The 22,993-nt window shown below is 45.7% G+C and overlaps 2 protein-coding genes across 4 annotated transcripts in view; both read left to right on the top strand.

Annotated features, from left to right (window-relative positions):
• The window catches only part of Rnf185 (ring finger protein 185), a 42,165-nt gene extending 29,168 nt beyond the window's left edge, over positions 1–12,997 (top strand). For all 3 annotated transcript variants that reach the window (XM_069994510.1, XM_069994511.1, XM_069994512.1), the window contains 3 exons: positions 990–1,044; positions 8,777–8,894; positions 10,640–12,997. In XM_069994510.1, the coding sequence (XP_069850611.1) occupies positions 990–1,044; positions 8,777–8,894; positions 10,640–10,737 (271 nt within the window). In that variant the 3' untranslated portion in view covers positions 10,738–12,997. The remainder of the gene's footprint in view (positions 1–989; positions 1,045–8,776; positions 8,895–10,639) is intronic.
• A 6,824-nt stretch (positions 12,998–19,821) lies between these two features.
• Positions 19,822–22,993, top strand: part of Limk2 (LIM domain kinase 2) — a 77,557-nt gene continuing 74,385 nt past the window's right edge. The window contains exon 1 of the mRNA XM_069994508.1: positions 19,822–20,026. Coding sequence (XP_069850609.1) covers positions 20,011–20,026 — 16 coding nt within the window. The 5' untranslated portion in view covers positions 19,822–20,010. The remainder of the gene's footprint in view (positions 20,027–22,993) is intronic.

Raw genomic sequence — 22,993 nt, 5'->3', positions numbered from 1 at the left:
GACGACATCACCACTGCATGTGCCAAGTGCTGTGAGAGAGCACTTGTGTATTAGGAGAGTCTCCAAGGAGTGGGTTCATCAGTAGTGATGTAGAAAGTATGGCATGACAGGGAACCAGGAGTCTGGATGGCTCGCTCTGTGGCTGTAGTATTTGGAGTTGTGAGTGGGCTCAGAATACTCCAAGCACAAGTACTAAAGTTCCTTAGTGCTCTGGTACCCCAAACCTCTCCAGAAGCATCTTGTCCCTTTTCCAACCATACTCCAGACTAGGCTTGTTTTAAAGGGCTTGCCCTTTCACTTTTGCCAGTCTTTGTACTGTGCTCTGCTGCTTCTGCCTTCCCCAATCCTGCTTAGACAACCACTGCATCCCTGCCCTTCCTTTGCTAATTAACTTCTGCCTGTCTTTTATGGGAGCCCTTTTATGGGAGCCTTTTATGGGAGTCTTTCTTCCTCCCTTGACTCCCTCTCACTCTGTTCCCCTCACATTCTGCTAATCCTTCCCACCTACTGGCTGATGGGTAATAAGCCCTCAGCTGAGCATTGGTGAGATGGGTGGTAGGAGGGGCATGGAGTATTGGCCCAGAAGTAATGGGAAGTAAGACTGAGGCAGATGAAAGACACCCTGAATCTCCATCATTTCAGATTACTCCACTCTGCTTCTCTTGGAACTTGGGATTTCTGGTGCCTATGAGCAGGGAAGGAAAATGGGAAGGCGACTTCATCTCTTAGTCTGGGTCAGGATCTCAGTTGCAAGAATTAGGCTGTGGTGCAAATCTGATAAATATCTGTTTTTCTTCCTGTTTCCTTTATATGATATTGAGGAAAACAGTTGCATATAAAATAATGAGTTAGTTTTTGGTTTAATTCCGCATAAGTTTATGTGCATGACAAGAAAGATCTTGACCTTCTGGATGAAGAGCTCCTACTTATCACAGGTAGCAGCTCAACACAATTCTGTGGTAGACTTACTTCATACCATTTCTTTTCAGAGAGAAGACCCCTCCTCGTCCCCAAGGCCAGAGGCCAGAGCCAGAGAATAGAGGGGTAAGCAACATTCTAGAAGCTTCTAGAAATTAGCCTCTTAAAAATTTCCCTTTTAACACATGGTTATACATGTAAAACTAATTTATAAAATAGAAAAATAAAAAGACTAGAGGAAATCACTTATAGCCATACCATCCAGAGATAACTACTGGAAACATTCTGACCTTCCTTCTCTTCCCCTCCCCTTCAATCTCTTTTCTCTCTTTTCTCTTTCTCTTATAAAGAGTATTATTTAGTTCATGTCTTGTTATGTTTTGTGCCAGTCCTGAGGTTTGAACTCATGGCCTGGGCACTGTCTGAGTTTTTTTGCTCAAGGCTAGTGCTCTATCACTTGAACCACAGCTCTACCTCTGGTATTTTATGAGTTTCACAGACTTTCTTGAGAGGGCTGTCTTTGAAACATGATTCTCAGATCTCAGCTTCCTGATTAGTCAGGAGTACAAACATGAGTCACTGGTACCTGGCTTCCTGTATTTGTGTATGTACACTAGTATTGGGATTTGAACTCAAGGCCTGAGTGCTATCCCTTAGCTTTTCTGCTCAAAGCTAGTGCTCTACCATTTGAGCCACAGCTTCACTTTAATTTTTTGGTGGTTAATTGGAGATAAGAGTCTCATGGACTTAGCCGGGCGCTGGTGGCTCACGCCTGTAAACCTAGCTACTCAGGAGGCTGCGATCTGAGGATCGCGGTTCAAAGCCAGCCCGGGCAGGAGAGACTGTGAGACTCCTATCTCCAATAAACCACCAGAAAACCGGAAAGTGGCGCTGTAGCTCAAGTGGTAGAGCACTCGCCTTTAGCTGAAGAGCTGAGGGACAGCGCCCAGGCCCAGAGTTCAAGTCCCATGACCGGAAAAAAAAAAAAAAAAAAAGAGTCTCATGGACTTTCCCACCTGGACTGGCTTTAAACACTGATCCTCACTCAAATCTTAGCCTCCCAAGTAACTAGGATTATAGAGCCACTGATGCCTGGCCTGTTTTTCTATCACTTAAAAAAAAAAATATGTGGCTCCTGTTTTGTAACTTTTAAGATTTTTCTTTTATTCTACAAGTAGTAAGTCCCTTTTGCATGCTGCTCATTATTCCAGGCAGAGGTGATTTATCAGGGGACACAGATACACTCCCTGCCCTGTTAGAGGTCACACACTCGGAATAGTTTCAACAATACAGCTTAAGATGTTACTGCAAATATATTGCCAAGCATATTTTATTTAATGGCTAATGTTCAGCTGTGTGGACTTACCATAATTTATAACTAATTCATTATACAATGGTTAGCACCTGCTTTCCCCCGCCACCTTTGGCAGTATTGTGGTCTGAACACAGGGCCTCCACTTGCTAAGAAGCTCTTTACCACAGAGCTATACCTCCAGCCCTTCTTTTTTCTTAATTGAATGGGGACATTCCTTAGAATAGGATTTTATTTTATTTTTTATTTTATTTATTTATTTATTTTTGTCGGTCATGGGGTTTGAATTCTGTGCCTACACACTGTCTTTCAGCTCTTCAGCTCAAGGCGAGCACTCTACCACTTGAGTCATGGCACCACTTCTGGTTTCCTAGTGGTTAATTGGACATAAGAGTGTCATGGACTTTCCTGCCTTCGCTGGCTTTGAACTGCAATCCTCAGATCTCAGCCTCCTGGGTAGCTAGGATTACAGGTGTGAGCCACCAGCACCCAGCTAGAATATAATTTTAGAGTCAAGGGCTTGGATAAAAATTGAGGGTCTCTTTGTCAGCTGTTGTTGAATGATTATTATATGGGCAGAGCAATATTTTAAGAGCTTTATATATATGATTTCATTTAAGACATACTATTCAAGAGAGGAAACTGAGGTGCATATAACATGGGATGAATGCCTTGTACAGGGCCACAGACAAGGCTGGAACCCAGGTGATAATGGAATCCCTGCTTTTGACTACAAGACAACAGCCTTTATCCCTCTCAGGCTCTGGTTGCATTAGCAATTAAAAGAAACCAGAAGCTCAAGGAAGCCAGAGGCCCTGGCATACCAAAGTTCTAGCATTCATTTGCACCTGCAGCTGTTAATAATACTTTTTGCATATTCTGTCCCAGGAAAATAAACACACCAATGAGATCTTTGTGGGATCTTATAGATACTGCTAGAAGGGATGCATGGTCAGTCTTCAGGACTGCACAATAGAGCTGTAGTTCCTGATGAAATAATTGCACCTTCCCCGGTAAGATAGCCTTAGTCCCAGGAGCCCTGGGACTCAGCCATGCTGGGTCTGAGCAGGAGACATTTCTGCACTGAGAAGATGGAAACCAGTTGGTGTTCTCCCCAGTAGGTTTGCCCTCTTGCAAATCATCTGCTAGATCTTATAGGTAGTGCTGCTCAGCAAGAAGTGTTAGGGTTACTAAGTATGGGACCAGTATGCCTGCCCACTTTTGTGACCTGTAAGAGATCTACAAATGTCACTTTCATTATTTGTCCTGAAAAAAAATCTCACCAATAATACAGGGCAGGAGAAACAAAAAAAAAAAAAAAAAAAAAACTTTGAAAGACATGCACAGTAATTTAAGAGCCAAAGGTTTTTGTTGTTGTTTTGTATTTTTCTCCATTAAATGATCTAGTTTTAGATCTAAACTCTACCTCTTGGTCAAATTATTTCTCCAGATATGAATGGGGCATCAATAAAATGCACGTGATGCTAATATAAGAGCCACTTGCTCATGCCTGTAATCCTAGCTACTCAGGAGGCTGAGATCTAAGTGCTGGGAAGGTGGCTCAGTGGTAAAGCACTTACCTTGCATGCATGAGGCCCTGGGTTCGATTCCTCAGCACCACATAAGCAAAAAAGAAAAAAGCCGGAAGTAGCACTGTGGCTCAAGTGGTAGAGTGCTAGCCTTGAGCTGAAGAGCTGAGGGACAAAAAAACAAAACAACTAAGGATCACAGTTCAAAGCCAGCCCAGGCAGGAAAGTCTGTGAGACTCTTTTTTTTTTTTTTTTGGTCGGTCATGGGGCTTGAACTCTGGGCCTGGGCGCTGTCCCTCAGCTCTTCAGCTCAAGGTGAGCACTCTACCACTTGAGCTACAATGCCACTTCCAGTTTTCTAGTGGTTTTTATTGGAGATAAGAGTCTCACAGGCTTTCCTGCCTGGACTGGCTTTGAACTGTGATCCTTAGATCTCAGTCTCCTGAGTAGCTAGGATTACAGGCATGAGCCACTGGCACCCAGCTTATGAGACTCTTATCTGCAATTAATCACCAGAAAACCAGAAGTGGCACTGTGACTCAAGTGGTAGAGTACTTGCCTTGAGCTGAAGACTTGAGGGACAGTGCCCAGGCCCAGGGTTTAAGCCCCACGACAGACCAAAAAAAAAAAGGGGGGGGGGGCCAGGCCTGGTCATAGACACCTGTAAACCAAGCACTTGAGAGACTGAAGCAGGAGAATGGCAAGTTTGAGGTCAGTCTGGGCTACACAGAGAACACAATCTTAAAAATAGTAAGGAAGGCTAGGTGCCAGTGGCTTACACCTTTCATCCTAGCTACTCAGGAGGCTGAGATGTAAGAATCACAGTTCTAAGCCAGCCCAGGCAGGGAAATTTATGAGTCTCTTATCTCCAATGAACCACCAGAAAACTGGAAATAGAGCTGTGGCTCAATGTAGTAGAGCACTAGACTTGAGCTGAAGAGTTCAGGCACAGTGCTCAGACACAGAGTTCAAGCCCTATGACTGGGAAAAAAAAAAAGAAAAAAAAGGAAGGACTGGGAATGTGGCTTAGTGGTAGAGTGCTTGTGTAGAATTCCTGAAGCCCTGGGTTCAATTCCTAGTACCACACAAACAGAAAAAGCTGGAAGTAGCTCTGTGGCTCAGGGACAGTGCCCAGGCCCTGAGTTCAAGTGCCAAGAGAAAGGAAGAAAGGAAGGAGGGAGGGAGGGGAAAGAGGAAAGGAAAAGAAAGGAGGAAAGCAGGGTGCTGGTGACTCATGCCTATAATCCTAGCTACTCAGGAGGCTGAGATCTGAGAATTGCAGTTCAAAGCCAGCCTATGCAGTAAAGTCCATGAGATTCTTATCTCCAATAAACTACTCAGAAAAAAAAATGCTGGAAATGGCGCTGTGGCTCAAGTGGTAGAGTGCCTTGATTTCAAGTCCAGGACTGGGCAGTGGGGAGAAAGAAAAGAAAGAAAAAGGAAAGAAAAGAGGAAGGGGGGCTGGGAAGGTAGCTCAGTGGTAGAGTGCTTGCCTTGCATATATGAGGCCCTGGGTTCGATTCCTCAGCACCAGATAAGCAGAAAAAGCCAAAAGTGGTGCTGTGGCTCAAGTGGTAGAGCACTAGCCTTGAGGTAAATTGCTGAGGGACAGCACCCAGGCCCAGAGTTCAAGCCCCACAACTGATCAAAGAAAAAAAAAAAAAAAGAGGAAAGGAGGAAGGAAGGAAGGGAGGAAAGGAAAAAAGAGAAAAACACAAAACAATATATATATATCCTAGCATTTAACCCTGTGCTCAACAGAGTTCACACTTGGAAAACAGGACTTGAGCTACATATGGTGACTCAAGCCTATAAACCTGCTTCTTGGAGCAGAGATTGGGAGAGATCTCATTTTGAGGCTAGCCTGAACAAAAGGAGGTTTATGAGACTATATCTTGACCAAGGGCTGAGCACAACTGTGTACACTTGTCATCCCAGTGATAGATGGCATACCAAATAGATCTTAGTCCAGACAGGTCTGGGTTTAAAGTAAGACCTTACCTCAAAAATAACCAACAGGGGCTGGGAAGGTAGCTCAGTGGTAGAGTGCTTGCCTTGCATGCTCGAGGCCCTGGGTTCGATTCCTCAGCCCCACATAAGCAAAAAGAAAAAAAGCCGGAAGTGGCGCTGTGGCTCAAGTGGTAGAGTGCTAGCCTTGAGCTGAAGAGCTGAGGGACAGCGCCCAGGCCCAGAGTTCAGGCCCCACGACCGGACCAAAAAAAAAAAAAAAAACCAACACCACATAAAGGGGCTGGAGGCTTGGCTTAAGTGATAGAGTACCTGCCTAGCAAGTGTGAGACCCTGAGTTCAAACTCCAGTACTGCCAAAAGAGGGTAGGTAGGGGCTTGCTTATTCCTACTGAATCCTTTCATGAGAAAGATGATGTGATGAGACATAAGCAGAGAAAAGAAGCTGACACTGACACACTGATGGTGGTTATTTGGGAGGACCCAGGGAGGTGACTATGAGATGGAAAGGTGGCGAATAGGAGGCATGTCTTTATCAGTTATTCCTGTGATGTGTGAATTTCTTACAACAAGCATAACTCTTTTATCAGAAAAAGTAGTTTCTCTTCTTTTGGCAGTATTGGTAATTGAAATCAGCACTGGCTGATTTTTTAATATGATTGTATTATTATTAATGTGGTATATAGAGGGTTCACCATTTCATAAGTTATATAATTAGTTGTTTTTTTTTTTTAGTCAGTCATGGGGCTTGAACTCTGGGCCTGGGTACTGTCCCTTCAGCTCAAGGCAAACGCTCTACCACTTGAGCCACTTCTGGTTTTCTGGTGGTTAATTGGAGATAAAGAGTCTCAGACAGGCTGGGAAGGTGGCTCAGTGCTTGCCTTGCATGCATGAGGCCCTGGATTCAATTCCACAGCACCACATAAGCAAAAAGAAAAAAAAGCCAGAAGTGGTGCTGTGGCTCAAGTGGTAGAGCACTAGCCTTGAGCTGAAGAGCTGAGGGACAGCGCCCAGGCCCACAGTTCAAGCCCCACGACCAGACCCAAAAAAAAAAAGTCTTATAGGCTTTTCTTGCCCAACCTGGCTTTGAACCACATCCTTAGATCTCAGCCTCTTGAGTAGCTAAGAGCCACTGGTGTCCAGCTTACTTTTTTTTTTTTTTTTGACAATATCATCCCTTTCTTCACTCTCCCCCAGTTTCCCACTCCCATTCCTGCCCACAAGTTACATAGTTCATTTTCCATGTAGTACATACTAAATAGCATGATGGCATTTGTTCACCTTTCCTCCCTCCCTTTCTGCACCCCTTCGTTTGTGTTGGTTGCTTTTAAAGTAAGATTTCACTTTATCCTCTAGTTAGTGGAGCCTGATTTATGACCCCCTCTTACATGTACTTCACTGTGTAGTAGTAGGGGATGACAGGAATGCAACACTGTGTCCAGCCGTTGATTGAGGTGGAGCTTCACAAACTTTTATGTCCAGCTGGCCTGCAACTATGATCCTCTGATCTCTACCTCCCAACTACCTAGGGTTACAGGCTTGAGTCACTACACCCAGCAGAGTTTCACATATTTAAAATTCTGTGTGACAATAGAAAGAGAAAAGAGTAGTAACTTTTTTTTTTTTGGTCTGTCATGAGCCTGACCTCTGGGCCTGGGCTGTCCCTCAGCTCTTCAGCTTAAGGCTAGTGCGCTACCACTTGAGCCACAGTGCCACTTTCAACTTTTTTTTGCTTGTGTGGTGCTGAGGAATTGAACCCAGGGCCTCATGCATGCAAGGCAAGCATGCTATACCACTGAGCCACCTTCCCAGCCCCAAGAATTGTAACTTTTTTGTTGGTCGTTCTGGCCTTGTTTTGAGACAATGTCTCATTATATAGACTAGGCTGACTTCAAACTCAGGATCCTCCTGCTTGAGCTCCCAAGTGCTGGGATTGATGGGTACCAACATGACCAACTTAAAAGACAATTTTTTTAATTCATTTATTTTTGGGGGGATCATGGGGCTTGAACTCAGGTCCTGGGCCCTGTCCCTGAGCTTTTCTGTTCAAGGTTAGTGCTCTACCACTTTGATCCACAGCTCCCTCTGGTTTTCTGGTGGTTAATTGGAGATAAGAATCTCATGGACTTTCCTGCCTGGGCTGGCTTTAAAATGATATCCTCATACCTCAGCCTCCTGAGTATGTAGGATCATAGGTGTGAGCCACCAGTACCTGGCCTTAAAAGAAAATATACGGGGGAGAGGAGGTAGGAGGAGTATGGGAAGAGATGGGAAGGGGAAACAAAGAGGAGGCAACAATGCTTGATAAGAAATGTACTCGTTATCTTGCCCATGTAATTTTAACTCCTCTGTACAGTATTCTCACAATTAAAAAAAAGAAAATATACTTAGATGTTGTCATGTGTTTGTCACAACAATACTGAAACAATTTTATCTGATAACTTAAGACTTCTATTAGTCACTGACAGTTTCTTTTTTTGCTATTACAGATAGTGTATAGTTTATTTTGATGCTCCTTCATAATTGGAAGTGATTCCCAGTTGTGTGTTATAAAGCATGCCTAGAAAACAACTTCAAGGGCTGGGAAGGTGGCTCAGTGGTAGAGCGCTTGCCTTGCATGCCTGAGGCCCTGGGTCTGATTCCTCAGCACCACATAAGCAAAAAGAAAAAAGCCGGAAGTGGCGCTGTGGCTCAAGTGGTAGAGCGCTAGCCTTGAGCTGAAGAGCTGAGGGACAGCACCCAGCCCAGAGTTCAGGCCCCACGACCGGACCCAAAAAAAAAAAAAAAAAAAAAAGAAAACAACTTCAAGCCCTATGAACCCTAACAACTTTCCTCAGCAGAGCTTTTGATAGGGGCTCATCCTTGTTAGCTCATTTAAAGTTAAGCTAGGAGGGCAGAGGCCCCACCGTAGTTACTCTGCATTGGGATTTAGATGGGTGGAAACAGGTGGCAGAGGGTAGGGAGAAGGCATGGGTGCCACATGTGTTAGGACATGTGAGATGTTTAAACATTTTTAGTTTTCTTCTCTGAACTGCATTTCTTCCACACAGGGGTTTCAAGGATTTGGATTTGGAGATGGTGGCTTCCAGATGTCTTTTGGAATTGGGGCATTTCCTTTTGGGATATTTGCCACAGCATTTAACATAAATGATGGACGGCCTCCTCCAGGTAAGCCTAACTTCCTTGGGAAACCAAGAAAATAGTAATCCTGCTTGAAATCTCCTTGGAATTTGGTAGTATCTAAATTACAGGTGATTCTTACTCTACAAATAACCAGCCTTTTCAAAATGTCTTATTTCCTTCAGACTACTAGTACTCATGCCAATGATAGTGAGCCCTTCTCAAGTATCAGGTATCTGTATAATGCTCTCCATTCCAAACTCAGGGAATCAGCACAATCTTCCCATGAGCATGTAGCTGTGTCTCACAGGTCAACATTTTCAGAAATGTTTACCAGGATATAAAGTTTACCAGGATCTAAAGTCCATAAAGTGAAAAAATATCAATGATACTCAATTGAGAAAAAGCCTAGTCCTCTGTATGTACTCCCCACTTTGACCCTGTGGAGGCCATGAGGGATGAGGTGACCACCAGAGTGAGGACCTCTGTGCTGTGATGTCTCTTTAGCTTCCCTCAGGACACAGCATATGGCTCACTCCAAGCCTCGGCCCTTTGTGAGCTGTGCTTATGATGCTCTCGCTGCTGTTTCTCCCTCCAGCCACTTGCCCATCCCAGCTGCATTCAGAGTAGAGCAGAGCCGTGTGTGGGGAGCATCCTGGGTTTTTAAGACATTGACACCCCTGCAAGATCTGTGTTATGGAGTCTACACTTTGGAAATGACCAGTGTATGGATCTGGTCAGGACTGTATAACCCTGAGATGAAATTCCACTCAGAAGTTATCTGCCTTACTCTGATCCTTGGCACATAGTAGGTGATCAGGAAGTCTTTATTGACTGTCTGCACCTAACTAGGGGGGGCGTAGTATAGTAGTATAGCACCAAGAGAGATCAAAAGCACCCTTCATGCTTTAGAACATGGAACATTTTCCCCTGTTCATGTGTTATTTTCTCAAGAGGCCCTAGGAGGGGCCTTCCTCAGGAGGAAGGTCAGATACCAGTAGAGCCAGCCAGAGCCATCCTGGTAGTTTGCTTCCTTCTAACATAGTCCAAGGCTTAGCCTGAATTCCCAGTCAGTTCTTTAGCCAGGCTAGATTCTGGATCTCCTTTTACTCTACCACAATCACATTTTCTTCAGCATGTTCGTTACAGTTCGCCCAGCCTGGATGATGATTCTCTTGCCCTTCTTCCTCCAAAGTCAGGACAGGGATCTCAAAATAGCAGCTTTTCTCAGAAGGAAGAGGAGGAGAGAGATAGATCCTCACCCCAGTTTTACATCTGTGTTGCCGTGTGGGTCTGAGTCCTATTCTATCCAGGAGAAGTCAGGCTCGGAGTACCCCTGGGCAGTGTGTAGAGTGGCAGGACGTTGCTGCTGCATCTCTGCCACTGCCCAGGAGCCTCTCATCTGAGCAGGAGTGCTCTGTACTTCAGCAGCTGCTTACTTAAAATGGGAAGAATAATACCTACCAACTCACATGCAGAACAGTACAGAGATGGTGCAACAAATCATAGCTTTTAATTACTCTTGTTCCCTCTAGGACTTTCCTGCTAATCAACTTGTTTATTTGTCTTTGCTGGCCAACCCTCTTTTGGGATAATGGGAGACCTTGTCCTCATTATTCTATTGCTTCACATATTTTTTTCTTTTGCCTCCATTCATTTGAGGGTTGGAAGTAGTTTTAGTATGCAGGAATCTGTTGTAAAGAAACAGAACTTGCAGCCCTCTACTTGTGGCCCAAAGGGGCAGTGTTACCCCACAACCTTCTGATAGCCTTCTCTCTATTTTGTCTCTCTAGCTGTCCCTGGGACACCCCAGTATGTGGATGAGCAGTTCCTGTCACGCCTCTTCCTGTTTGTGGCCCTGGTGATCATGTTCTGGCTCCTGATTGCCTAATGCTGGGCTCCATAGCTGGGCCTCTGGTCTGGTAATGTGCCACTTCTTCTGGATAATCTTGACCCCTGAACTCAGTGGGGTCAGTAACCCTTCAAGGAGTCTTGCTTCTCTTAGGCACATGGAACTCAAGACCAGTTGGCAAGGACCCCCACCGCGTGTCCCTACGCATTAACACCCTTTCGCAACCTCAGGCCTTGGTGCTGAGTCCCTCTCATGGGTGGCACCATGAAATCCTGTTCCAGCTTATTCAGCAGGTCCTGACTCTTGACAGGGAAGAGATGGGAGGAAAGAAACTGTGAGGGTTTCTTTCACTGGAGTTTTATATTACAAAAACAAAGGGATGAACCAAATGGTATTTATGGAAAACTTTTTTCATCTCTAACTATCCCTTGGTAAGTGACGCCCCACAAGCCAGCCAGAGCTCCTCGCACAGGGAAGTTCTGCCTCCAGATCCCAGTGCTGCTCTGTCCTTCTCCCCTCCCTTTCCTCAGCCCAGACACAGGAAACTGCTGGCCCATGAAGATGATAATTGCATCGGCAGAAGCTGAGGTCACTTCACGAATCCACCAGAGATTCGAAGATCTGTTCCAGGCTGTGGACCTTGCTCGGTGTGTGTGGTTCCAGAAAAGAGCTTAAAGGACCTCTTGCAGAGCTTGTCCCTGAGGAGACATGTCGTTTCACTCTCAGGTGTCCCCCTAATCAGCTGTCCCCTCAAAATTGTGGGCACTTGTTCCCCTCTTCCAGAGGGCAAACAGTCAGGTTACACTGAAGCTGAGATTGACTGCCTGCGTTAGGAAAGACCTCAAGTTCCAGCCTTTGGCGGGGTTCAGAGCTCTGGTGCAAGAACCACCAAACATGTAGCACAGGCTCTGAATGCATCCTCTCTCAGAACTTGCTCAGAGGAAGCTGGAGGCTTGCCCAGCTGATAGAGAGGACCACCAGCGTCAGAAACCAAGTTGTTCTTTATAATGAGGCAGGGAGTGGGGAGACCGCCACCCTGTGACCCTGCTTTGGGTAGGGCTTGATAGAGCTCCCCGAAGGCAGGGAAGCCTGGTACTCTCAGCAGCAACCCTCGATGCTCTGTGAAGACAACATGGCAGGGCCACGGACCTTCAGGACATGGATACGATATGGTCTTCCTTCCTATGGAGTCCAGATGGAATTATCCTTTCTAAACCCTTGATTTTTTTTTTTTTAATTTCACAAGCCTTTCCCTCTGAGTCTATAGTTGTGAATCAAACAATTAGGTCACTGGCCAGGCTCATCAGAGAAATTTCAGCTTCCTTGAGACCTTGGTGGTGATGGAAGGAAGATTTCCATTAGGAGCCTCTTGCTCACTTCTCTAACCCACTCTGCTCCTAGCTCGCCCCTGCAGTGCCCAACAAATAGGACAAAGCCTTTCCTCACGTTTTGTTTTTGTTTTTCTCCCAAAAAAATTTGACTCAAGACCTTGGATGACACAAGAAGCCCTCCTCCCCTCTGCACAGTGATGTCCCCCTCCGTTGCACCTGCCAGTGCCCGAGTTCAGTGTTGAAACAGACAAAATACAAAGTATTGAGTAGGTGATTCGTTCATGAGTCCACTTGGTAGGAATTAGCCACCAGCTTTACAGTGTGCTGCTGGATTTTAAACATTCTTAGGCATCTCCTCAAGTATGTTCTTCTTATTACCCGAAAGCCAAAGTTCAGGGGCCATTGGAATGTCTCTGCTCTAGAAAGAATTGATGAGATCCCTTTGCAGTGGCCCCAACCAGTAGAGGGAGAACTTCAGCCCGCTGAGCTCAACAGAAATGGATTTGTAGAAGACTTGTGGGTAGGAGGACAAATCATTTGGATTATGATGAAATGGAGTGAACTCAGGAGAGCACCAGCAAAGGCATTCAGAAACACACTGGAGCAAAGACAGGTTGGCTGTTTGCCCTTTGATTGTGAACCTTGTAAGTCCCCACTCTTACCCTGTGCCAGGAGCTGGGTCAGGAGAGCCAACTTAGGACTGCTGGCTCAGCCCTAACAGGCACCCTCCCGCCCCTTTGCAGATTCACCACCCAGCCCTCTACCAAGGCATTTTTCTTCTTTCCTTCTGTGTGTGTTGTCTGTGTTCTTGCCCACCTCCTACCCCGCCCCCCAACCACTCTCGTGGACAAGGACCAGGTCCCGACCACAGTCAGAAAATGCAATATGTATAGCAGCACACTTGACCAGTCACTGATTTTTCACTGTTGTGAAAGTGATTTGATTTAGAATTAAACAGTTTTACACTACTTTGAGTTTGGACTTGTATCTGTATCATGGAGATAAAAGTAGATGGGGAGTAGGTACATCGATCTGGCTCTAGAAAGCAGCTATGTCAGCCTTGCTAATGTTTGTGGTAACTGAGGCTGAAAGTCTTCAAACAGCTTTGGATAATTAGATATGAAAAGTATGAGCTGGAGGCCTGGCTTCATTCGCAGTCCTGTCCAAGGAACAACCTGTCCAACAGGCAGCCCAGGTCCTGACAAGTTCATGAAATTCCTAAGCTTGCCAGCAACAAGCTGCTGTCTGCCATGGCCACTGAGAGCCTTGTAGGGAATCACAATTCAGTGTCAAACTTCCTATGTTGAGTGACAGGGTAGGTGGGCCCCCAGCCACTCCCTCTCTCTCTGAACAGAGGCTGTGCCCTTTCTGAGGTCCTTCAGAAGCAACGTAGTGTGAGATGGAAAATGTTGAAGTTATGAAGTTAAGAGTTTGCCTCAGCCACTGGCTCCAAGGCACTGGGGCCATAGGTCGTCTTCCCACACAACACACACACATACCCTGTGCTGAAAGGAGTTCAATTCTTCCATGTAGACCTTGACCTAAAAGCTCTCAAGCTGAAAAGTGCCAAATGCAGTGGGGAATGCAGAGATGAGTGAATTTCAGGAATTCATCAGCCCAATAAGAAAAGAACAGAAGTTCTGTTTTCAATGGAAAACAAAACACAGTAAAAGTGGACAATGAGGCCTCCATGTACCCATCACCCAACCCCAACAACCACCAACTTTAAGTCTAACTATTGTGTTGTCCCATATCTCCCTATCTAAGTTGTTTCAAGCAAATCCCATCCATGCCATCTGTGAATACATTTCAATGTGCATCCCAAAGATAAGGATTGTTTTAAACATAGCCAACATACTATTTACATACTGTAAAAATTAATAGTTCTCTAATCTCATATCCAGTCATTGTTCAAATTTCCCCAGTAATCTTATGACTCATTTATAGAGCTTTTGACCAGATACAGTAGTGCACACATGAATTCCCAGCTTCTTGGGAGACTGAGTTGAGAGGAACTTGAGTTCAAAATCAGCCTGGGAAATATCACAAAACCTTGTCCCCCCTCCAAAAAAAGGGTGCTGGTGACTCACGCCTATAATTCTAACTACTCAGGAAGTTGAGATCTAAGGATAACAGTTCAAAGCCAGCCCTGGCTGGAAAGTTAGCGAGACTCTTACCTCCAATTATATACTCAGAAAAAGCTGGATGTGTCACTGGCTCAAGGGGTAGAGCGCTGGCCTACCCCATGCCCTGAGTGCAAACCTCAGTACTGGCACAAACAAAAAAGTCTCAGCACTCAGGATGCTAAGGGAAAAAACATTGGGACTGTGTAGTAGGACTCGGTCTCAAAAGTTAAATAGAAGCCCAGTGCTGGTGGCTCATGCCTAGCTACTCGGGAGGCTGAGATCTGAGGATTGCAGTTCCAAGCCAGTGCAGAGAGGAAAGTCTGTGAGACTCTCCAGTTAACCATCATAATATCAGAAGTGCAACTGTGGCTCAAAATGGTAGAGTACTAGCTTTAAGTGGAAAAGCTCAGGGACAGCACCTAGACCCTGAGTTCAAGCTCCACAACCAACAACTGTTAAATAGATACTTAGAATTGAGATCCAGATCACTTGTTCGTAAATTTTTATTGTTTGTCTGAAATTTCTTTTTTGTTTGGTTGTTTTTCTTGTGATAGGGTCAGGATGTATACCTCAAGCCTCCAACTTAATGTTGTCCTGCCTCAATCTTCCAAGTGTCTATATACTTCCAAGTGTCTATATACAGTGTGTGTGTGGGCGAGCATGTGTGCATGCATGCATGTACGTACTGGTTCTGGGGCTTGAACTCAGACCTCGGGGCTGTCCCTGAGCTTGTTTTGCTTAAGTCTAGCACTCTGCCACTTGAACTACAATTCCACTTCTGGCTCTTCGGTGGTTAACTAGAGATAAAGTCTCACAGACTTTCCTACCCAGGATGGTTTCTTACCATGATCCTTGGATCTCAGCCTCCTAAGTTGCTAGCATTACAGGTGTGAGCCACCAGCACCTGGCTCATAGTTTATCTTTAAAAGAGAACAGTTCATTTGTCGGATTGCATTTCCCACTGGCTTGGTTTTCCTGTTTGGACATCATAATGTTATTTGATAAATTCCTCTTATCTATGTGTTTCCTGAAAATAGCTTAACACAATTCAACCTTATTTGTGGAAAAGGGCAAGTAGGACTATGTCTTAATAACATATACTTATTCCATCTTACCTGGAAGTAGGTCTTACAGTTCCTCTTTATGATGTCAGCATCTATAAATTATATTTGTCTTCATGACATATTTGTCCAATAGAACTTTACAATTATATAGATATTCTGTATTGGTTCAGACTAGCACATTAACCTCTAGTCACATGTAATTATCCAGCACATGGAATGTGGCTACTGGACCAAACACTTGATTATTTCCCATCTGTTTCCATAGTTCCATTTCATCTTTTTTTTTCTTTTTTGTCAGTTAAGGGGCTTGACTCAGGGCCTGGGTGCTGTCCCTGTGCTCTTTTTGCTCATGGCTAGCTCTCTACCACTTTGAGCCGTAGTGCCACTTCTGTTTTTGTTTTTTGTTGTTGTTTTTGTCGGTCATGGGGCTTGAACTCTGGGCCTGGGCACTGTCCCTGAGCTCTTCAGCTCAAGGCAAGCACTCTACCACTTGAGCCACAGTACCACTTTGGTTTTCTGGTGGTTAATTGGAGATAAGGGTCTCATGGACTTTCCTGCTTGGGCTGGCTTTGAACTGTGATCCTCAGATCTCAGCCTCCTGAGTAGCTAGGATTACAGGCATGAGCCACCGGCGCCTGGCACACTTCTAGTGGTTAATTGGAGATAAGGGTCTCATAGACTTTCCTGCTTGGGCTGGCTTCAAACCACGATCCTCAGATCTCAGCCTCCCAAGTAACTAGGATTACAGACATGAGCCACTGGCGCCTGGCTTCATATTTATTTTTTTCTCCCATATTAAATAGCCACATGTGACTCTCATAGCAGACAGTGTAAATTTAGATTAAATTCATAGGAAGAATGTAAAATGACATAATTGAAAAAATATTTCTAGAGTTGAGAAACAAAAGGTATGTTTGTGGCCAGAGTGGGACATTATCATTACAGAGGATTTGGGGGGCTCGTGGGGAGCTGCTTGGGGACCTGGTGGCTGTGGAAATGGTGGGAAGAATGCAAGGACAAAATGTGCTTAGGGAAAAGCAAAGACCTAGAGTGAAGGAATAGGCTGCAAAAGAAAATATATTCCTTCAAGAAGACTTTGGTCTTTAATTTATAGACAAGGGGAGAGAGTGAAGGGTTTTGGTTTTTGTTTTTTTTTTTTAGGCCAGGAACTGACAGAATAAAAAATATTTTTGGAACATTAATCCATCTTAAGAGAGATGAGGGCTGGGAAGGTGGCTCAGTGGTAGAGCATTTGTCTTGCATGCATGAGGCCCTGGGTTCGATTCCTCAGCACCACATAAGCAAAAAGAAAAAAGCCAGAAGCCGGGCGCTGGTGGCTCACGCCTGTAATCCTAGCTACTCAGGAGGCTGAGATCTGAGGATCGCGGTTCAAAGCCAGCCCGGGCAGGAGAGACCGTGAGACTCCTATCTCCAATAAACCACCAGAAAACCGGAAGTGGCGCTGTAGCTCAAGTGGTAGAGCGCTCGCCTTGAGCTGAAGAGCTGAGGGACAGCGCCCAGGCCCAGAGTTCAAGCCCCACGGCTGACAAAAAAAAAAAAAAAGAAAAAAGCCAGAAGTGGCGCTGTGGCTCAAGTGGTAGAGCGCTAGCCTTGAGCTGAAGAGCTGAGACAGTGCCCAGGCCCAGAGTTCAGGCCCCACAACTGGACACCCCTCCCCCCGCCCCTCCTCCCCCGCCAAAAAAGAGAGAGAGATGACTCCTGACTAGAAGGCAGAGATTGGCTCAATAGGAAAACAAAATGACTGGAAGCATCTGACTAAGGACAGGTAGAACAGTACCTCAAGGTGGCAGAACCTTGAGGTGTTTTTTCCTTTTTTGCCTGTTTTGTCTTGAAACAGTTTCTTGCCCTGTTGCTGTACAGCCTGGCCCTGAACTCCAAAGCTCAAGCAGTCCTCTGGCCTCAGCCTCCAAAAAATAGCTGGGACTATAGGCATGTAACACCAAGCACTACTTGAGTTGGTTTTCAAGGCTCAGGTCTTCAGAATGCTAAACACAGAGACTTCATTGTGAATTAGCCTTGATATTCTGACCTTGGCCACTGACCAAGCTACAATCAGCTAAATTAACTAGACAAGTGCCTTAAGTCCTAGAAACCCAAAATATATCTTGCTAGCCCTTTCTTTCCCTCTAGAAATCTCCCTTGATTGCACAAGCGATTTTGGAGTGTTCTTTGGGTCCACAATGGAATGATATCTCTTGACTATGTCATTTCTACAGATGACTGTTTCCTTTACATTTCATCTGGGGAAGTACTTGGGGAAGTAAGCTACCACCATTCTGGGCTGGTGAGGATCATGAGGATGGAGTTAGGGAGGAATAGAGATGGAAGAGCCTGGCTGTAGAACCTAGGAACAGAGAAGACAGCAAGGGAACCTGATCTCAAGGCTGCCAACACCTCAAAGTCTGAGAAAATACAGTGCCACCTCTTTTCGTATGCAGGGTGAATAAAATCCCTGCCACCCTGTTTGCTAGTTATGAGGTGGCATGCTACAAGAGCTTCATAGATTCCTGTCACTTTAATTCAGTACACATCTATGTTTCCTATAAATCACGAGATTTCCTGAGGAATCATAAAAACCAACTGCTGAAGAGAGTTCCCAGGAATTAAATGAGGCACAGCCCTCCTCAACACACTCAGGATATCAGGAGCTACCTGCCGCACCCAGAGGAAAAAAAAAGTCTCACCTGTATCTGCTTTGACATAGCTGGTCTGGGCAGGAAGGAAGAGAATTGGGCTGGCCTTTGCTTATCCAGTTGCTGAGATCAAAGGCAGCTGTCTTGAACTTTGTCCGTGGTGAGGGCATGGGGGCAGAGGCAGGACCCCTTTCCCTGAGTCCTATCCCTACCCCTTCCTGATCAGTCAGATACTTTTCCCATGACCCATATCTGATTTAGGGGAAATAGCAGTTGCCAAAGACCCATCATGAGAAAATCACATGGGAGGGTCATCAGGGACTAGCTGAGGAGGCCAGCCTGTCATTACATGGAGCACCCCAATCCCTGCCCAAACCAAAGAAGTATCTGCTGTCCTAACTATGATGCTCTCTGTCAGTCTGCATGGCTATTTAGTTCCAGGTGTGTTTCTTTTGGCTTATGTGGAAGGCTTTGCTACCAACATTTGTTAAATGGGAAAGTTCACATAAATACTAGAATTGACACACACACACCCTATATCCACAGTTTAGCATCTATGATATGAATTCAACCTAGGATCAAAACTGTGAAGGGGGAAAAAGCCTCTATTCCCTAAATAGGACAGTACAACAATTCTATAGTATTTACATTGCTTTAGGGTGTGTGTGTGCTGTTACTGAGGCTTGAACTCTGACCCTTAGCTCTGTGTGTGTGTGTGTGTGTGTGTGTGTGTGTGTGTGTGTGTGTGTGTGTGTCAGTCGTGGGGCTTGAACTCTGGGCCTGGGCACTGTCCCTCAGCTCTTCAGCTCAAGTCTAGCACTCTACAACTTGAGCCACAGCACCACATCAGGTTTTCTAGAGGTTTTATTGGAGATAAGAGTCTCACGGAATTTCCTGCCCAGGCTGGCTTTGAACCTTGATCCTCAGATCTCAGCCTCCTGAGTAGCTAGTATTACAGGCATGAGCCACCGGCGCCCGGCCTCCCTTAGCTTTTTGTATCAAGGCTGGGACTCTATCACTTGAGCCACAGCTCCACTTTGGCTTTTTGCTGGTTAATTGGAGGTGTCTCTCATGTACTTTCCTGCCTGGGATGACTTCAAACCATGAACTTCAGATCTCAGCCTCCTGAATAGCTAGGATTACAGGTGTGAGTCACCAGTGCCTACCTGTATTAGGTGTTTTTTTTTTTTTTGTTCTGTTTTGGAGGGTTTTATGTGTGTGTGTGTGTGTGTGTGTGTGTGTGTGTGCCAGTCCTGGGGCTTGAAATCAGGATCTGGGCACTGTCCCTGAGTGTCTTTTGCTCAAGGCTAGCACTCTACCACTTGAGCCACAATGCCACTTTTGGCCTTTTCTGTTTATGTGGTACTGAGGAATTGAACCCAGGGCTTCATACATGCTAGGTAAGCACTCTACCACTAAGCCACATTAGCAGCCCTAAACTAGGTTTTATGAGTAACCTAGAGGTGGTTCAAACTAGGATTGTATATAGATTTCATGCAAAGAGTATGCAATGTTATATAAAGAACAAGAGCATTCCCAGGACCTTTCTTATTCATATTTATTCATACTCTTGGTCCAAATACTACTTGCAGTGAGCTTTCCACTGGGAGTCTAGGGATCAGTATTCCCATCCAAGATCTGCATCTAATAAATCAGAACCATTTTGAAGTCGTTGAACTTGACCTTATAATCCCTCAGATTTCCCCACGTGTAAAATGGAGCACTACAGGTGCACCAGAGTGTGCATTCACACCTGCAGCCTGTCCATAACCCAAACACCCGAAGAAACACATCGCTTGAGCTAGGGGGCGCCAGAGAACACAGCGGATACCAAACCAAGGAAGGTGGAAACCTGATGTCAGGGGCGGGGCCTTTCAGAGAGGGGCGGGGAAGGTCTAGTTTCGGGGGGCGGGGCTTAGCGGGGCGGGGCGGGGCGTCGGGCAGAAGGGTGCCTTGGTGCCAGGTGCGGTTTGGTCCTCACGGGGTGCCGTAGGCGGCGCATCCGCTGGTGCCGGGGGCTAAGAATCCTGCGGTACCTCAGGTTGTGGCGGGAGCTGAGCCGCGGCGGGGAAGGGGGGTGAAGGAGAGCTCCTGCAGCTCCCCCTCTTCCTTCACCCCATTTCCGCGCCCTGGAACGATGGCCGCGTTGGCGGGTAAGGAAAGGGCTGCCCCACCCGGTCCCTCCGTTATCTCTGCAGGGCGCGGGGCCCTTGGCGCCGGCGGAGAGTCGGCAGCCTCGCGGGGTTGGCCCGCTTGGTTGGATCCTCCGGGGTCCTCAGAGGCGGCACTGCTCTCCCCGGGGACTTGGAGGTTGGGCCGGGGTGGGGTGGGGTGGGGAGCCCGGGAACTGGGGACAGAGGGAGCATCCGGAAGACTCTGGGCGCCCCCGGGGGCGGGCGGACGGCTTCCTAAGAAGTGAGGTTCCCCCCCCCCCCAAGCCGGCAGGAACCCGGCTCTGCCCGGAGTCCACCTCAGGTTTCCCCCGATTAAAATCCTCCACGAGATCGTTTGCTGGAACCGAGATTCCGTCAGGGTTATGGAGTGTATGAAAAGGATCCTCTTAGGGTTAGGGATCTTTAGGGAGAGGCAAAGTTTTTTTTTTTTTTTTTTTTTTATCAGGTTCTGGGGGTTTGGGTGGAAAAAGAATGACGAGGGTTGTGACAAAAAAACAAAACAAACCCCAACTTCTAACGGGATACCTATCTTGAGATACCTGGGGATTTCTTTCTTGGATTCAGTAGCTTTTTACTACAGGAACTAGAGTCAGAGTAGTAGGGTTTCCTTGGGGTTTAGGACCTGGACTGCGAGGAGAGAGATTGGACCATTCTTCTTGGGATTCAAAGATAATCAGCTTCGAATGGGAAAAGTAAGACCCTGAAGTTCCAAGTTCTTTGGGATCTTGGCCACCAGCGAGATGTGGACCAGACCTTTCCTGGAAGGAAGTTGCTTAAGGGTGAAAGGTGCCTCTAAGAGTTGGGTTACGGGGTGCCTTGCTGTAAGACTCCACACCACACCCTCTGTCACCTCACACGTCCGCCTCTCCCCCTGCCCCAGGAACCCTGTGTCATTTTTTCCCAGCCATCTATGTGGAGGCCCAGCATCGGATGATCAGCTTCTAAAAGCTTTCTAGAGGTGCCAGGAGGGAACTGAGAAGGAGGATGTGTGGATATCGGCCTCCACTTCCTGGCTTTCGGCCTGTGGACAGTCACTTCCTCTAGCCTGAATACAAGGACCAGGGAGCCAGTGGGGTCACTTCCTCACCATGGGAGCATGGGATTTTCCTTCCCACTGCTGCTGATAATAGGCTTCTCAGAAAATTGTGAAAAATTTCAAAATGCAGTAGTTTCAGGGGAAGGGTGGTGGTGGCTTGGAATCCACACAAGTGCTCTACTACTGAACTACATCCCTAACAGCCCTTCAGTGCAATGCACCCTACCTCTACCCCAGACTGAGCTCTAATTTGGTATCGGATGCTTTTGCTTACGGCTGGCACTCTACCACTTGAGCTGTGCCTCCAACCCCAGTACTTTTATTTTTTTAAATCAAATTTTCTCTGAAAGAACAAGAAGCCTTCTGAAAGCTTTTGGATGTAACATGCATTCTTTCACACAATAGTATTTGTTGTATACTTTTCTGTGACTAACGTAACAACTGAGATAGATACTCTACTAGTTGAGATAAACATTGAGCGCACCAGGGCTCAGGAGTGTGGATAGAGAATTCTTTCCATGTAAAAGGGGGTTTTGCCCAGGTACTGGTGGCTCACACTTGCAATCCTAGCTCCTCAGGAGGCTGAGATCTGAGGATCGCAGTTTGAAGCCAGCTAGGGCAGGAAAGTCCACGAGACTCTGCAATAAACTACTCAGAAAAAGCTAGAAGCAGCACTTAAATTGACCAAAATGAAAGCTTAGAGACAGCGTCCAGGCCCTGAGTTCAAGCCCCAGGACTTGTACACAAATGTGTGTGCACGCGCATGCACGCACACACACACATACAGATACACATATATGGAGGGGGGGGTGGATCTTTAAGGCTGTCAGTTTAGCAAGTTTATGCTGATTCATGAGGATAAGTAAAAGTTTGTGTAGCAAAGAAAAGAAGAAAAACATTCCAGGCAGCAGCAACTGCATAAAAAGACCTGAGGAGCCTGTGGCTTACACCTGTAATCCTAGCTATTCGGGAGGCTAAGATCTGAGGACTGCAGTACAAATCCAACTGGGGAAGGAAAGTCCATCAGATTTTTTATCTCCCATTAACCAGCAATAAGCCAAAGTGAAGCCTTGGCTCAAGTGGTAGAGTTCTAGCCTTGAGCAAAAGAAAAGCAGAGCAAGAGTGCAAAACTGACTGGAAGCCATGGGACTGACAAAAACAGAAAGAGATCTGAGGTTGGAAGGTGTATGGTGCCCTTCAGGAGCTGGAGAAGTTCAATTTGTTGTTGTTGTTTTGTAGTATCGGAGATCAGACTTAGGGACATGCTGTAAACTCCTGGATTCAGGCAGTCCATCTGCCTTAGACTCTCAGCTAGCAAAAACTATAGGTATGAATCATTGTACTTGATTTAAAATGGCTTTTTTTGGTGCTTTTTCATGCATGAAAGAAAAAACCTGCATATTGGAGAGTGGAAGGTATAATAGAATGCGGAAAGATTGTCAGGAAAATCCTCCTTAACAATATTTTGTTCTCACTCAGTCTCCAGTTCCCCAGGATTGAGAACAAATTTCAAAACATTTAGCATTGTATTACTTTGAATCACTTATACATTTAACACCAATTATGAGTAATACAATCTTGGCAACAGTACCCCCAATTTATTTTTAAACATAGGCATATACATAGATGACCAGTAGTTTAAATTTATATTGAAAACCGTGAATTTTTCATATTTACACAGTGCTTATTCCCTTCCCCCCAATTCTTTCCTCATAAATTTAAATGACCCTTAAGTAACCCTAGTTGGTTTTATTTTTTATTTGTTTTTATTGCTAAAAATACAAATGAGCAGTATGTGCATTTTTAAAATATTTTTTTCTCAAGGCGATATATCGCCCTATTACTTGAGCCACAGCTCCACTTCCAGCTTTTTGGTAGTTTACTGGAGATAAATAAACTCATGGATTTTC

This window comes from Dipodomys merriami, unplaced genomic scaffold (genome assembly GCF_024711535.1).
Source record: "Dipodomys merriami isolate MVZ:Mamm:240054 unplaced genomic scaffold, mDipMer1.0.p SCAF_45, whole genome shotgun sequence".
Lineage (NCBI taxonomy): Eukaryota > Metazoa > Chordata > Mammalia > Rodentia > Heteromyidae > Dipodomys > Dipodomys merriami.
This window is presented reverse-complemented; position numbering and strand designations above follow the sequence as displayed.